This window comes from Lissotriton helveticus, chromosome 8 (assembly GCF_964261635.1).
Source record: "Lissotriton helveticus chromosome 8, aLisHel1.1, whole genome shotgun sequence".
Taxonomy (NCBI): Eukaryota; Metazoa; Chordata; class Amphibia; order Caudata; family Salamandridae; genus Lissotriton; species Lissotriton helveticus.
Window position 1 is genome coordinate 1,668,802,795 of NC_136069.1, and position 17,682 is coordinate 1,668,820,476.

The window sequence follows — 17,682 nt, forward strand, 5'->3', positions numbered from 1 at the left end:
AAATAACCATGCGTTTTCTGTAGCGCGTCATACCACGCGTCGGCCCTTCCAGGAGCTGTAAATACCACGATACTACTATTTTCAGTAGCAAACAAAAAAGTGAGTTCCTACTACGTCCCTTCAAAGAGTTTCTCCTGTCAATGCAGGTCAATGTCAGAAGACCCTAGTGTGTGTTTTTAAATGTAAAGTTGATTGCTTTAGCCCTAATTTCATGAAAGTTTTGGTAGAGGGCAGAACTTGCCTGTGCTGGGGACGGGGCGCTGGGACCCTCCTTCGCTTCTCGGAGATGAACATTACAGCTCTGGCCGCAAAGCCGTTGAAGGTTGTTTTCATCTCTGACTAAAACCGACCCGTTTCGAGCCCTCAGATGCCAGACCTCCCCAGCGCACTGAATACACACTGAGTGCCCTTAGCAATGGCACACCTTTGTTCTATGACTCTAACTTTATTGAGAGCTGCTGCCTCGTTTTCACCCAGATTAAGTCTATCGTGTTGAATATTAACCTGTATTTTCTTCCAGTATTCTGTAGCTCACAAACACAACAAACTTTGCAGGACATTTCGGAATAAAGCAGGTGGGTGTTGCACCAGGCGTAGATCTGCACAAGGGCGAACCCAGAGCAAGCTAATTTCACATGCTTTTGTCGAATTTACACAACTGCTCAAATGGAACTTTGTCCTCCTTGTTGTTTTAAATGACTAAGAAATATGCCTGATACGGGTTGCAGATTGATTGACAATTACATTTCAAAACGAAAGTGAGAACCATATTCTGGGTAATATTACAAATAACTTTATATAGCGCTTCATACTTCGTTTCTAAGTGTTGTAAATGACAGGTGGGGCTGTTACTCAATTAAATCGTACTCACTTTACCGACCTTAGCAGGCTGGAAGGCTGAGTTGACCTAGCTAAAGTTTGAACGCATGACCTGCAGATCACTCGCTTTCTCTGTGGCGAGTATTTAACCCACTGAGACTTCCTGACTGAATTTTTTATCCTTATTATCCACAAGTGTCACAGTTCAACCATGTGACAGCACAGCTAGTTTTATTAATTAGTGGAGGTAATTAAGCAGAGGTGTAGATGGTATTCCTTCTTATTAGAATAGTGTGTTATGAGGGCCATTGCATTATCTTCTCATTGAGTATAATAATAGTTTGATGCAGCAGGTATGTCACTTTAATTTTGATATCTCATTCATATTTGAGATTTTTCTGAATGCATCTGTATCTTTATGTTCATATCCAGAGATGGCAAAGGTACTTTTTAAAATATTTCGCCATCTATCGTGTTTACTGGATAGTCTTAGAAAGCAGCATTGTTCACATTTCCAAGCACGCCACCATATTGCATGAGTGTCAAAAGTACAAATAATGTTTGGTTGCATTAAATGCTTATGATCCTTGCAAAACTTATGCGGTGCAAAACTGCTATGTAGTTTAGTGGCACTACAAGATGCAAATGTCTTTGCGAGTCACAGTGTCAACATATTACGTATGAATTGCAAGAAAACGGGGGGTGGAAAGGAGGGTTTACATTACCCTTGAAATCTGAAGGATATGTATCAGTGCTGTAGGATTAATCCAGTAGACTCCTGGCTGCCCTTGTAAAGTCAGTAAGCATTCTCATAGTGGACGCTGTCTGTGACTGACAGCTGGGGGTAAGCAGACACATTGGTGAAGCAGGCACTGCTCTCCTGGGATACAGCATGCTCCCTCCTGATGCCCACTACGTAGAACCTTTTTTTGGCACTGCCACCCTCTTCTTGCAAATGTACAAAATAGAAGTTTGCTCCCAGCAGGCCCTTGAGCACGTGCAACCACCACCTCAAATTAAGTTCTGCTTGCAAACATCCTCTGTGCCGGATTGATACATCCTGTAAAGACCAAATAAGTGGCAGTTGACGTCACAGATGGTGCCCAAATGCTTCGCTGTGATACAACACACGCAAGGGTGTAGCTATCATTGGTGCAGCAGGGGTCCATAGTTTTGAGGGGCCCCTTGAACCCTGATCAATGCTGTATTTTACTACCCCAGCAGCAATCAAAGTGGCTAGTGTCCTTGCTTCCACCAGGACCTGTAGCATCCTTGCTTCGCTACTGACCCAGCCAATAATCCATCCGTCTCAACATGTTCTTAAGAAGTGTACGATTCTCGCGAGTTTCAGCATCGGACATATAAACAAGCGGGCATCAAGCCTTTCTCAACCAGGCAGTCTGCACTCGACGTTTATTGTTTCTTATTTATCTTTATTTGAGCATGTGCGCTTGAGGAATGTACTTTGTGGTGCACCACCATGTTTACTAGCACAACACACATTCCATGTCTCACCAGATAAGTTCACATATTTTGTTTTCATTTCACTTGTCTAAATTCCACTCAGCCATATGTGAAAAGGCGTTTTGCTAGTTGCAGTTGCGGCACGGGGTTTTTGAACATTAATTAATGTATGCCCAGTAGGAAAATATAAGGAACATTTTACAAGGTAACAAAAAAAATCAACAGAAAGGCACATGCAGCGTCAAATAGTTTCAAAATGCAAGTAACTCGATTTAGCTCGAAATGTCTTCATAGCAGGTCTTTAGATGTTCAAAAGCTCACATCCCAGAAAACAGACAGGCCAGGTGCAGAGCAATAAAACAAACCCCAGCCTGATGTATTGATGTAGAGGAGAATATGTCAAAATAATATTTCATCAGATTCCGAGTTCGACACAACTTAATTTAATGTGCAACAGCTGCTGAAAATGTAATATTCGCACCTGCACTTATCACAAACACAGGTGTGTGCGCAACGTAATGATTAGGCATAACAATGACAGAAATACTTCGACAGCTGTGCAAACGACGGTGCACAAATCAGTATTTGCATGACAGCATATTGTTTCTGACATGGCTCCTTGACGTGTGGCTCATTTTCCACATGACGCGTACGGACATTTACAAATTATTCTTTTGCCCCACCCGTGCACATGTCTAGAGGGGTTGGAGAGGGATGTATGTCACCCTTATACATTGTGTTTACGGTCCCCTCCAAGGAATCAGGAGAAAAGCAGAACGGGCAGAAGGAACTTGAAAATGGACCATCGCTCGACCCCATCCCAAAATAGATCGTGAAAAGCAGCATAAATAGCGCCAGTTTTTAGGAAAAGTAGGCTGGGACTGTAATATGTGTGTATATCAGGTAACTAAGCCCTTCAGAAGCGTGGGGGGCGCAGGGGAGTCATTATTCTACAGGCCCGTGCATGTTGAGAGCCCGTGCTCATGCTTCACCATTTGTTTATCGATTTTTATCAAGCACAGCTGTCCTGTTTATAAGATTAGATGGCAGCCGAAGCTGGGTGTGTGGTTTTTTTCTCTTTTCTTGCAAGACATTTTTAAGCTTGGAACAGGTCCCTCGACAGGTCTGATAACCCAGGCCCGCACCAACTTCTGACTTACCTGGACGTGACTTAGAAAATCGTGATTTGCTGTCTTTGTTTCTAGGTCAACTGTTTTGAAGACTCCAGCAGCACAGCATCTTGTCAGGCACACCTACCTAAACTGAGCGTCTAATGCATACATTGTGTGGCTTTAGTATTAAAGAATGGATTCAAGGCGGCCTTCACAGGATGTGTGTTCAAGGAATTCACAATGGCATTAAATGGCTTTATTAGGTCTCGCCTAGCGTTGCAGCGCGCATTCGCTGTTCACTTTGCGACGTATGCAGTATACAGTGTTGCGGGGACGCTCCGCCCACTTCCCGGGCAGTTTTTTCATTGGCTTAAATACTAAATGCTGTATTGTAATTGGTTTTCAGCTTGATAGTCCCGCCTCCTGACGGCCATGTCATCATTTTTATCCTTCCATGGCTTTCAGCCCCATTACTTTAAAAACAAATTAGTTCCCTTGCCTCCCCCCGTTCCCTCCCGCAATCTGTGAATTCTCGTCCCACCACCACCCCTAACCTCAACTCCCGTTCATGCCTTCGTTGACGTCCCCACTTCCGTTTAAAATGCAATAGGTCTCGTATAAATACGAGTCCTGTTGCATTTGCAAATGCTTGTTTTGTCATAGAATTGGCTGGGTGAATTCACACTTTATTTTTCCTGACCTGTCCATAACACATGCACAACAGCGACAGCTCGCCGCCCTCATTTATCAGAGCATCACTTTCTGTACATGACAGCTGGTGGGTGCACGGAGCACAGACAAGCAAGGACGCGCAGGGTCAGCCAGCCTTTAGCCAGCTGAGAGTTGCTGCAGACCCCATAGGAGCCCCGGCGGGGGACGCATGTTTTGTTAGTTTACGCCGCCGCTCGTCTGTGCATGTTTCCATTCCTGCTTCCTTTTGTGCTTTTTAAAAGCCAACGTGATGTTAACTTTAAACAACTTAAAATGACATTGTGCATTTACTGACGGGCTAAAGCATGTGCGCGCGGCTTCCCCGGGGGCGTTTCACACTTTAATGATGTACTGGAAACGGATCCTCCTCGCCTCTGCTTGCAGTGCTGCGCTCCCCGAGACACATCTCTTCTACTGGGGTTGTAATAACACTGCCACCCTGCAGACTTTACAAACCTCTGACTTTTGTTTGCTACAGGGGAGCTGCGTTTAATTGTGTGGTCTCTTCTTTACTGAGGTGTCCTAATTGGGAGGAGAACACATTGCATCAAACTACCCCCCATCCCTCCCCCACACCCTCTCCCCCGAAGGAGAAACTATGGCAACGGCGAAGAGTGTAACCTAAGTTGCAGCAACCTGTGTAGGTGCTGTTAGGAGCAAATTCAATGAAGAACTCTTTGTTTTAAAGAAGTTACCAGCAAAACTCTGGAATGCTCTCCCTGCATCGTTGAGAGGACTGAACTCCCTATCCTCCTTTAGGAAACAATTAGAAACCTGGCTTTTCTCAAACTAATTTCACTGTTCTCCGTGATCTCAGGTACTACTCTGGTCTAGCGCCAAGACACCTCCGGGTATTCGCGCGCTCTATAAATCTCACTAACATTAACATTAACATTTAATGTAGATTTCAGTTTAAATCCTTCCCATAATTCAACTGTTTGTGCTGGGGAGCCTTATGCATTCGTGGCCTCGTCCCTTCCGTGCTCAATTTGTGTTTCTTACGCTCGCCGTGCGAGAACTCTCCATGTATTGCAATTTTTCTAACTGTTAGCCCTCCCTAACCCACCCCATACACTTAGGCTTAGTAGTCATGTCATGCCACCATGTAACTGCATAGCAACACATACCTTGTTGCCGTGCCCACTGAAGTGGGTGTAAGGTTCTTTTAGCTTGGCCTGTTACCCTCCACAACCCCGGCATTTTCTCTTGAGCATGTGCTGTTCGCTGGCATCAGCTTCTGGTGGCATAGAGGCATGTTACTCATCACAGTATGCCGCACAGATGTATATTTGTATCGGGTCCATGACCAGGGCAGTGAGCGAGGCATTACTCAAGGGAGTGTAACAAGAACTCAGTGAATAAAGCCCTCTGCAAAAGTACAGAGCAAATAGCCTGGGCAGCTGTAGGAGCACAACCTGCTCTAAAATGCCCCTGAAAGAGTTTGCTCTCTTGTGCACCCTTCTTTGCCCTCAGCTGGGCGCCATCAGTATTGAGTGGCATGTACGAAAGCAAGTCTGTACATGCTGGCACCGCCTGTCAATTGGCACTGCTACTCACACCAAGTACTTTTTTTGTAATATAGCCCAAGCTCGAACTGAAAGAATTAGAGCGCTTTACATGTGCACCAGTTACATTACACTAGGACGCACTTGTTTTTGGTAGGTACAGGAGCTTAAGAAATGTACCCAGAATCACAGCATTCTGAGCTCACACGAGGCTCGGACCTAGACCCCAGGTCCAATCAGACAGCTCTCCTCTTACACCACATCCACTCTCAACTGGCCGTGTTGTCTGCTTCCTCGGACTGTCCTTATCATAGATACAGAAGCTTAGCATTAGATTGCAGCTAGCAAGTGAATGAATGTTTTTGTGTCAGGGGCGTCCACGTTGATTATGCCAACTCTAAGCCCTTAAAGGACCTAGTCTCCTTATTCTCTTTGCACACATGGCTTCATAAAGAGACATTTCTGTATGCTTATTTGAAGTTACTTTTGCTAGATGAGGTGTATGTCATCTTTGTTGTTTCTCGGTTTTTAATGTCAGTAATGAAATATAGAAATTCTATGATGTAAGCCCTACATGTTTAAATTTTATTAGACGCTTTAACATGAGGCTTTTGGCCATATCTTTATCTGTGACTTTTTACATATGGATAACTGTTTTATAAATTTCTTGATGGGGAATACCTTTTAAAATTTGTTGTATAAAATGTACTTGTATGCTTTTATGATTTTCGCAGGTAAATCGAATAAAGCCAAATTTGAATTTGAATTTGAATTTGACATTTCTGTAATTAAAGTATGTTGCAATAATATGCGATAATATGCTGCATGGCCAAATACTTAAAAGGTCCCAAAGGCGAGACCGAATGCATTTCAAATGCTTGTATTTATTTGTTTTAAAAACAACACATAAATAAAAGGCATTGGCATTTAAAATGCCAATAGCTCATACTCTCATAAATGCGAAACCTATTGCATTGCAAATGCTTGTTTTTACCAGAACTAATCAGATAGTGTAGGTTAAATGAAACAGAACCATAGAGTGTAATTGTAAAAATAGTTATATTCATTATACTCATTCACTAACACGTTGGTATATTTCCTACCCGGAGATATCAACACGATATACACAATATTTCAAAAGGAAACAGGTAAGCAGAAATACACAGTGGTCTCCATGGGGAGACCAAACCACATACTAAAGTAGTGGAATGAGAACTGTGACTGAAGTCGAGACTGGTCCCAAGAGACTCAGAAGTGCTCAGGAGCCAAGGAACCATCCAAGGTAAGTACCCAGAAACCCCACTGAGGCCATGTGCAGAGTGGAAACACAGCCACGTACTAAATGCAAGTCAATGGGGAAGTCACAGTTGCAGTTTTGAAGAGGAAGGGCCCTTCCCAGTGGACCCTGAAGAAACCCCGGGGAAGATGGAAGGTTCGAGAGTCTCCCCATCCATGGATACAAGAGGAAGCAGCATACCTACACCAGGGAAGCCAGGTGTGTAGGTGCGAAGTGACATTGGAAACCCCCGTAGACCACAATGGAGGACTCCAGTGAAGATGCCGCTGGCGAAAAAGGTGAAAGAGTCCGGTGGAATCAAAGGATGGATTCTTGGAGGGAAGTACCTGCAAGCAGAGGGTACAGACTCCATGCCACTCAGAGGTGACCAGGTGGCACGGAAGAGTAATGACCATTGATGACGGAAGATGCAGGAGAGTTCACAGTGACATTGTTGCTGCAGCTGTGAGGACCAAGCAATGCTGTGGAAGACCAGTAGCTGTTCACAAGCTTTCCCACATCGGAAGTTGAGAACCAGAGGGTCAGTGTCCAGCAGGAGCACTAACAAGCCTTGGCAGCAACAACACACTTGGTAAAAAAAGAATGTGCAGTGCCGGGACCAGCAAGGGCTAGGGCACTCACCAGAAGCAGGGGAGGCAGAGCAGTCCCCGAGCAAGCAGGAGAGCCCACTGAAGCCAGAGAAGACCCTCAAAAGGAACAACACACGCCAAAGGTCCAGGAGTCACAAGAGGACCTCGAACAGCTCACCAAGGTTGCAGGCCCACGGTGCAGGGGATGTTGTGAGGATGAAGATCTTGTCAGGAAGAGATCCTGGAGGCTGGAACTTCTTGTAGCCCGAAGATCTCTGGAAGACAGAGTCAACAAGAGTTGGCAACAGCAAGCCGATGCTATGTGCAGGGGTTCTGTTTCAACTGTTCCAACAAGGAATACAGACCTGAAGCTTACTGAGAAGACATTGCTGGCCTCGATGGAGATGCAGAACCTCCACATGTGTTGCTGAGCCTTTTTGAGTCTGTGGGACCTCAGAAGCAGCTTGGTTGTGGTGCCTACAGAGGCATGGGAGTGACTCCTTCTCTCAAGGGAGATCACTTCGGGTGTCTTTGATGCCTCAGGCCTCGAGAGGACCCTGGATGAATAACAGGCACCGACAACGCAGAAGACTGGCAGAACGAGAAGACCAGGAGCTGCAGGAGTCTACCTTGTTGCAGTCTCGTTTCCAGACGAAGTCCATCGAAGTCTAAGGTGCCTTGACAATTGAAGTGGAAGTGGTTTCTGATCTGAATCTTGCCCCACAACGAATCTGAAGAGCCACCCACAGGTAATCCCTCAAGTACCCTAAGGAAAGTTTGGGATGAATCAGGGGTCCATCCCAGAGGAGGGGCTGGACAGAGGGGAGGATACTCTCATCTGCTTTGTCCAATTTCATGCCAGAGCGGGAGCCAATGGCTCCCTGAGCTAGCTCAAACTGTAGTATGCAAGGAGTGCACCAAATATGCCCTTCAAAGCAGTCTGCTGGTGCTGGCAATAGGTTCACCCCCATTCCAATGCACTAAGTCCTTTATAGGAGGTGGTCACACCTCCCTGCAACAGGAAACCTATTGTCCTACCTTCCCCCGCTCGAGCTCAGCTCAGCAGCAGGAGGGCAGAATTGTGTCTGTGGTCGGCAGCAGCACTAGCTTGCTGTTCGATCCTGAAAGACTTCTACCGGGAATACACAGGGGTTTCCCAGGGGAGCCCTCAGTACATGGGATCCTACATTCAACACTGGAATCAGTGCTGGGGTAGGATTCCAGCATGTTTGATACCAAGCATGACCGGTTTCGGTGCAGCCAATATTTAGTTATCTCGTAATTGACTTGATGTCCACTATATGTATAAAATGGCTTACCGCATTTACAAAGCCTGAAAAATCGACTCCTGGGTTTGTAGGGGGTGTCTTGCTCATGCAGGGCACCATCACACTTATAACTCAGCACCCTGCCTTCAGGATTGAAAGACCTGCCTTAGGGGTGACTTATAGGTTTTAAGTGCAGCGACCTCAGATATAAGGAAACTTATATCTGTGGTGAGTGGTGCTAGCACCAGCTTACACAGGCTGCAATGGCAGGTCTGTAGTCACAGTTTGGGTGGTCTCTCACAGGTGGCATAATACATGCTGCAGCCCATGAAAGAACCCCGGTATACCGAAGCCCTGGGTACCTTAGTACCATAAACTAGGGACTTATCACCGTACACCAGTAGGCAATTAGGAAGGTACCAAAGTATTTTCAATAGTCAAATTTAGGGAGAGAGCACAGTGACTGGGGTCCTGATTAGCAGGATCCCAGTCAGACCAGTCAGAAAACAGAATGGTACCAGTAAGAAGTGGGGGTAACCGTGAAAGTATTTCCTACTTTGCTACAAGTACTGTCTAATGTGAATGCTCAAGCCTTGCAGGCTAAAAGATGGACGTCTGTTGGGAATCTGGTCTGTAACTACTGAGTCATTGCATAGTGAAGGATGGACTTCTGCTGCAGGTATTGTATGCTATTTGTGAGAGATTCATCATTACACAGTGAAGGAACAGCTACTCCTATGAGTAGTCTCTGTCACTTGTACAACAGTACCCAGTCAAGTTTTGGATTCCCCTATAAGTACTGTCCATCTCATGGGAGAGTTTCAACATTGCACAGTAAAGGTTTGGGTACCTTGTATGAGCACTGTTTCCTCATTCGAGAGCTTCAAAATTACGCAGTGATGGATTGCGTGCCCAATATGACCAATAATTGTCTCATGTGAGACATTCAATATTAAACAGTGAAGCCCAGGGTACCCTCTATGAGTACTGTCTGTCTCATGTGAGAATTTTAACATTACACAGTGAAGGATTGACTACCCTGTGTGAGCCTTGTCTGCATCATGGGAGACACCATTGGGAAAGAAAGAACTTGAAAATTAAGCCAAGACTATGGCTGTATGTGTGCAAAAGTAAAGTTGTAGGGAGGTGTGGGAGGCATGGACTCTGAAAGACACTACCCACAGCTAGGATGGTGGCTGAATTTGGCAGCACTGAATTCAAGCCCCTAAAGCTCTTGAATTCTGTCCCACCAGTGGAAAAGTGGTAGTGGCACATTTCTCTGCATCCCATTTTGTCAAAACCTTTGCCCACACCCATCATCATGCTCAGTAAAAACCAGCTGAGGAATAATGAACTGCTTACTCATCTGGTCTTCCTCATTGGCATTGCTTGCATGTCATTTGATAAAAATGAGAGGATACTACAGTAAGGAACAAGTGATACTTTAATTAAGAGCTCACCCGTCCAGCGGGTTACTGCAGCCAAGTCCAAGCATTGCCATGGCTGTATGCTGTGGTAGGCGGAAGCAGAATATGAATGACATTTGCGAAGACCAGTGGATGAAAAGGAATGACCAAGCACAATAATCTCAAGGAATTGATGGTTTAAGAAAGGATCATGAGCTTGTAGACATAAACACGCCTGCAAACAATAGTAATTTACAACACATCCTTTGGGGCTCCACAATCCTCCACAGCTGGCCCGCATCAGACCTGATGCACGGAGTCAGCTGCCTTCCTGGATTGAACCTGGGCATTACATCTTCCTTCCTTCATCTTCCTGCCTGGACTGCTAGTAGCTGCTGATCATCAGACTCCTCTGGAAAAATAGCTGCTTAAGGTTACAACAAATCCACTTCACATTAAAACAAAATCATCTGAGGTAAAAAACAAAAGCCCCCTTAGCTGAGAACCCCAGATTCATGTCACTCCTGAAAAAAGATAGCTTTAGGGCATAGTATTCCTGCAAATGCCTAAAGTTGGGCTCTTTAAATACAGTTGGTTGAGGGGTGGTGTGGGAGGCATCTAATAATCGAACACTCAAAAATGAATTTAGATTGCAATGGGCAGAGGAGATACCTTCTCCTGCATTGGATCTTTCATAGTGTCACGGAGGTGGGAGACCTAGAGTAAATTTACAATAGCAATCGAAGTCACTGCCTGCCCGAAAGGCCCAAAAACAATGCCACAACACATTCACCTCTCTCAAAAAGGCCTGAAACCCAGCCAATGAGATGAGAGGCCACTCAGCTTAAGCTTTCTTTCCACCGTCATATGGCAGAAAGCAACTGTTGCTGCCACCATCTGGAAATTCCCAAATTTGATCATGGGTAACCTTTACATGGGTTGGAGAACAAGACTAGTGATTGGTTAGATATTCCTGAACTGTTTATTTCTGTCCAGATAAAATTTAAGACATCTTCATACATCTAATGAAAGAACATTCTTTGTGCTGCATCACAATGGTTTTTTGAAAAAAAGCCTTAAGGCCTATGCGCTTGCTGAGGCGAAAATCTGCAGAGACCTTGGATAAAACTTGTGGATTATTCTAGAAAATGTCCTTATCTTTGGATAACTGCAGGTAAGGTTTGTAATTGTAAACTCCTGAATCTCACTGACTCTCCTTGATGAAGTGATAGCCAACAGTAAAGCTGATTTCTATGTGAGGTTTTCTATAGGTACTTTCTGAATTGGCTCAATGGACTCCTCGTTGGTTGGGAGAAGGCTGTGTTGAGCTCTCTCTTCAGTGGAGGATTTCAGACAGTGGGAAAGCTCTTAGGAGACTCTTGAAAACTTCTTAGATAACTCTTTGTAACCATAATGATAGTTGTCCTGGAGGGCGTCTGCATCCTGATATGCCAGCAAGTTGAACTTTAATAGAAGTGTGCTCTAGTGTTAAGTGAGCCAGCCCTAACAATAAGGTTAATATTTAAGGGGGTTGAATTATGAATGGATGTAGATCTTTTAAAGAGCATCAACCAGAGAACCTCTTCCGTTTTGATGAGTAGGATTTATTGGAAGAGATTGCTCTGGCTTGTGCTAGGATATTTCTGCAGTCCCTTGGGGTGTCTAAGCTTTGGAATTCATTGAATTCAGAAGCCATACCAAAATCGCTAAACCTCCTAAGATCTGCTTTTGGCACCTGGAGATTTGTTGTCACAAAAGTGACAGAAATTGTCTCAAAATGTTTATTTAAAATGTACTTTCCAGGGCAGTGATTTACATTACTTTGCATCAAAGGGGTGTTTATGAAAAAGTAACACCATTTTGACACTGGCATTAATGAGGAGAAGTGCTAATATTTCTCCATATGTTTCCGACTTTGCAAATATGCTGCACTGTACAGGACACTGAAGTATGAAAAATGTAAAAGTTAGTCTAAGCAAAGTATTTTGTACTGGAAGGATACCCTTCAAGTAGAAAAAGTATGTTAGACTTGGCAGAGACACTTTTGCACTCATTTGTGCGGTGCTGAGAGCCTAAATGTGCGCCAGCGCTTGGAAGAGAGCAGAACAGCACCATATCTCTGTAGATGTGGTGTTGACCTGATCTCTCACACAGCACAATGCAACACAGCACTTGTGGTTGCTGTGCTGCATTGCATTTTATCAAATATACCCCTTGGAGAGGAGATCTGGCTGTGACCCCAGTGTAATAGGAGGTTGCTCCCCTAGAAGTAGAAGGTCTGTGAACTATAATGGTCTCACTCATGTTGGAGTAATCAATATCATCCTGCAAGGCTCTCGCTTCATTTGGACAATTTCTCTGTGAATAGGAGGAAGAGGAGTAAATGAGTATGCAAATATCTTGAACCATGAAAAAAACGAATTCCCCTGTGATCCTGCCTGTTGATGCCTGCTTTCATCCTACGCCTTTCTTGTTTATTTGCATAGCAATGTAATCTTTGGTTTTCCCCATTAACTGAATAGGTTCCTTGAACACCGTTGTTCAGCTCCAACTCGTTGCAATCTTGCATCATTCTCCTACGCTATGCTGTTGTATGGCCCGGTACCAAAGGCCTTGCGCTCCTGCACCTAGAACCTGGAATCTTGTGCCTCCCTGGTTGTTTATGTAAAACATTGATGTGGTGTGAGGAAGAAGCGACTGCAGGGCTGTCTGGACACGTGTTAACTATAGCACATTTATATGGGCTTTCTTCTCTTATGTGGACCAAGCACCACTTGCTTAGACTCCGTGTCCTTCTTGAAGTTGGGCAACCTACCCTTGCATTGAAGCATCTGAGGTGTTACAAAGTGCGACTGAGGAGGTAGAAATGATAGGTCTATTCCCATAGGTTTTTGGCAGATAACCATGGAACTGCTTCTTTCATTCTGGACATGGCTATAACATGGCCACTTAAAGAGAATGTTGCCTGAGCCCATTGCTCGTACAACTCTTTTTTAAATTGGGCTCATTCTCCATATACAGAATGGGACTAGGCATATAGAGGAAGACATCATGCTGAGAAAACGTTTTAGCAAGCATAGTTTGACTTGCCATCATTTCTGAAAATGTAGTTTGACTTGGCATTGGTTCGGTCGTTGTTTTGTTAATGCCTGGCGTGAAGCTTCTCTGTCCTGAAAAGGGTATACCTTTTCCTTACTCATATCTGAGAGCACCCAGAGCCTGGACTAATCATGGTGGTGTCATGAATAACTTGTCCTTGTTTGGTATGGGTCCTAACTTGTTGAAGAGCTTGGTATAGGCTTATAGAGTGTATAGATGAACATTTGACCAACCAGTTGTCCATGTACAGCTACATCTGGTGCCCTAAGCTTCGAAGATGATCTGCGTCTGGTGGCATACATTTTGTAAATCCTCTGGCTGCTAATCTGAGGCCAAAGAGGTGTTCACAGAATCGATAACTGTGATCGGCCCCTTCGTATCTGAGGAATCTTCAATGTTTGTCCTGCCTGAGTAGATGAAAGTGTGCATCTTTGAGATCTAGTGATGACATACACTTGTCTTTTATGAGCGTCTACAACATCTCTTGGAGGTCTCCACTCTGAATTAGCGTTTTCTTAGAGAGATAATTAAGAAGGCGTATGTCTAGAATGGGTTTCAGTTCCTTCGATGACTTATTTATTAAGAAGATTTGTGAGTAAAAGCCTACTTTTTGATGTTCTGTCAGGATTGGCGTGATAGGTCCAATCTATAGCTTGATGAGAGTCCCAGTTTTCAGAAGAAGCAGATATTTGTGCTTGACCTTGGATGGAGGGTTTGGAGAAAAGCACTGAAGGAACACCAAGGTGGATCCGTATTGGATGACTTCTAATGCCTGTTGTAATTTTTGCCCAGTCATTGTAGGAAACCGAGATTCTGCAGCCTACGGGGTCAGAACCCTTGGGGATGTGTGGGCATGGCAGCCAGTGTCAGGCAATCATCAATGATTGCCTGGTGTTTGGATGGAGGCTTGCTGTACGTCTTGGCTGGTGGCGGCCCATAAAGTTGCTGTTTATGTGATCCATAGTGTTAGCGGTATTGCCACTGTGGTTGGTATGAAGGATATCTATAAGACTAATTAGTGCCTCTGTGTAGTTGGGCTCTATCTCCATGAAAGTGGTAAGACCGTCTCTACTGTAAGGCTCTGAGAGACAAGGCTGTGACTTTGTCTTCTTTGACACTTTGGGGCACATCATCAAAGTACTTCACAAATAATGACTCTCTGCTAAAGGAGATGTCTAACATGTTATTCTGTTCCTAAGGTCTAAAAAAGATTGCCCTTAGCCTACCTTACCTTCATAGTACTACTTCTCCGACTAGATGTCAAAAACCTAGATTAATGACTTCCATCTTTGAGCCAATGAGCAATGCAGATGCTTGTGCCCTTTTATGCACTATTGCGCTGCCTTCCTGTTTTCTGTCTTCTGATATGAAATTTTCAGACATGGTGCTATGTCCGACCACTTCTGGTGGCCATTACTGCCCAAAATTGCCAAAGAGTTGGCTGCTCTTTTACACATAGCTGCCATATAGGGAACACTCTTGCTGAAGGCATCCAGTCTGGTCCTTCTCTGTCAGGTGGAGTGGTACATTGTGTTCTGGGGATTCTAGATGTTTTGTGCCACCTGCATGTCAGAAACTGAACCACAAATTGCCCTACAGTCTTTTTCTCTTTCTCTCCAGCTCCCTACTGTAACACATACTGTCTGTTCCCCATGGGTCGCGCTGCATCCTAGGGGTGAGGACATGGTAGGTCTGTCACTACTCTCTTTAAAGTAGGCACCATTTCTCACCACTCTAGGATAAGGCGGTAAGCCAAGAGAGCCAATTATTTGGGGGCAACCTACCCCACAACCTTGTGCGGCAAAGATTCCCCTTAAGTCTACAGGGAGGCAGATATTGGGGAAAGTTACTTCTCTTAGGAGTATGTGGTACGAGCAACCCATTTTTAAAATAAACAACCATTGGCAAAGCGTGGCAGCCAGATGCTTGCCAGAATGCCATTGTGGACACTAATAGGCCTAGTCCTCACCCGGTACCACTGGATGTTTAGAAAGGGGGTCATTTGCCTTCAACTCCCACACTTGTTCCCTTCACATAGCAGCCTTATAACTGCACAGTCAGTGCCATATTCACCCACTTTGTTACCAAATGTGTTGTCACTTTTTTTGACTTGTTATCGTTTCTTGCTTTGGGTTCTTCGCACTCTTCTACGGGATCCCTAGATCCACTGCTGTTTTAAGTGCATGTTTCTGTCCGCTTTCTCCTTACATTTTTATACTGAAGCAAGTTCTCTGCTCTTCTCGGTTGGATCCTCCCTTAGACATACTACAGGGAAGAGACGGTAGTCACTGGGATCAGGTGATGAGGCTCTGTAAGTCAGTGCTCAGATCTCATCAAGATGTGAAGCCCAAGTGGCCCTCTCATTAGCGCCTGTTAATTGTCAATGTTTCGCAATTGAAATCACTCACTCACAAGCCGAGGACCCAATACGTCCGTAGAGAGAAGAACTTTGGTGTGCAGATGGTGCAGATGTACCATATAACTCCCCCAATTGAGGAGGGTGAGTTTTCATATCTGTCCCATTCTCACACCACAAGTTTATCCTAACGAGATTCCGTTCAAATTTGATCCCAATAATGCTGGGGTACCCAGGCAGAAGTTTCAGGCACTCTGACTTATCAATGTCCCCTTGCGACTTAAAATTATTTGCACTTGATATTCCTCTGTAGAATGTATGCCAAAGAAAGAAAGTGTTTTTATTGTTCCAATTTTAAAGAGACATAATTGTAGCCAATGCCAGTTGCCCTGTATTTTTTAACATCGCTCTCGAACACATTTATCTGTTTTGCAGTAGCATCTTTCCTTTGGGCATGTATGAGGAAAAGGAAATCTGTGCTCCAATATTGAATCATGAGAAACGTTTATATGTTTACTGTTTATTAACTTTCATGGAATTTACCTGAATCTTGATTAAGGGGGGCTTGTTTTTATGAAAGAATTGTGATTGGTTATACTTTAATCGTTTCGTAACCGATTTGGTGTACTTTTATGATCTGTATACAAAAGATCGAATAAAGTTTATAAATGAAATCGCTCACAGATGGTGCTGTCGGTGGTGAGTGAGAAATGGTGCCAGAGCAGAGGGTTGGATTCTTATAAAGGAGTTGTTTTGGGGCGAGAGAGGGGATGTAAGAAGGCATTTACTTTGGAACAGAAGGGTTTTTGAGGTAATGGATTTAAGAGGATAGTCGTAAACGTGTTTTTTCTCTCAGTTCTCAAAATTGAGGTATTTTTGAATTTATGGAAGATAATATGTAAGAGGGTTGTTAGGATGTGTTATAAAAGTAATCAACTAACATAGAATGTTGATCTGGTACTATGAAGCTGTTATCTGGTCGATTCTCAGATCAGACTTGGGATGTGAGTTGAGTTTTAATAAACTACTGTCAACAATCATTCAATGCTGTTGAGCTCAAATTCCACATATTCTTGGGCTTGCCTACCTTGTGACTTTCCTCTGTCTCTTACAAAGGAATCCAATGGGACGAACAGGATTACGAGGGGTCGGAAGCCTGAGGTGGAACGGACCGAACCACTGCCTACACCCAGTGCTGACACGGTAAGTTCTGAGATCTTCTCAGTACCCCTCTTTGACCAGGCTTTAATGGCCATTCAGAATTATTCTGCTATGGAGCACTGTGGGAGGCATGTTATGCCCTGTACAATATTGTTATGAAGAGTACTATGTACTTATTCCGTCATTAGTTTCATCCCTTGATCACTTGACTCTCAATAAATCCCTTTATTAGTTCTTCAGATCCTTTAACCATCTGTGCCAGATTTATCAAAGGTGGGTTTCCATTGTGAGATGTTCTTGCAAATGGCTGTTTTTGGGTTTAGGCGTTTTACTCTAGGCAAGAGACCAAATCCATGGTGAATGTGAGGCTGGTCTGTTGCAAATACTTGAAATATTGACCAGTGATTGATGTGTTGTCAGTGACTCCATGTAATAGAATTCATTTTGCAGATATTAAAACCTGCTCTCGGACATGCTGACTGCTTTCCTTCTTATTACAGCTGGAAGAAAAACACCAATGGCTCCATTAGCAGAAAGGACATGAAGAAGGTGCTTGAGGTATTGGTGGTGAAACGTGTCGGAGCAGAACGCTGGGGTCTGCCAGGGGTAAGGCTCACAACGGTGGTGGAGAAGGACATCTGTGCTAGAGGGAACTAATACTAGCTGCAGCTGACGAAGGCACGAGATGTAATGTAGAGGCTTACACAGCAAGCCGCTTCTGTTATGTCTTTGGAGATCATTAGTTGAAGTGGGAGAGAAGTTCATCTTTGCTTCTAGGTGTATTCATTTCAATGAGTTTCCATTTCTTTGCTATAAGATATTCCATGATAATGGCATGAGTCAGGGATAGACATGTCGCCATCTTTGTCCATTCAAACTCGGTTTGATACATTTAGTAAAACATAATTTCTGAGG

The 17,682-nt window shown here is 44.2% G+C and overlaps 1 protein-coding gene across 1 annotated transcript in view; it reads left to right on the forward strand.

Moving 5' to 3' along the window:
- LOC144773615 (transient receptor potential cation channel subfamily M member 2-like) overlaps positions 1-17,682 on the forward strand; it is a 531,293-nt gene that overhangs the window by 460,411 nt on the left and 53,200 nt on the right. The window contains exons 30-31 of the mRNA XM_078658758.1: positions 16,723-16,809; positions 17,268-17,373. Coding sequence (XP_078514884.1) covers positions 16,723-16,809; positions 17,268-17,373 — 193 coding nt within the window. The remainder of the gene's footprint in view (positions 1-16,722; positions 16,810-17,267; positions 17,374-17,682) is intronic.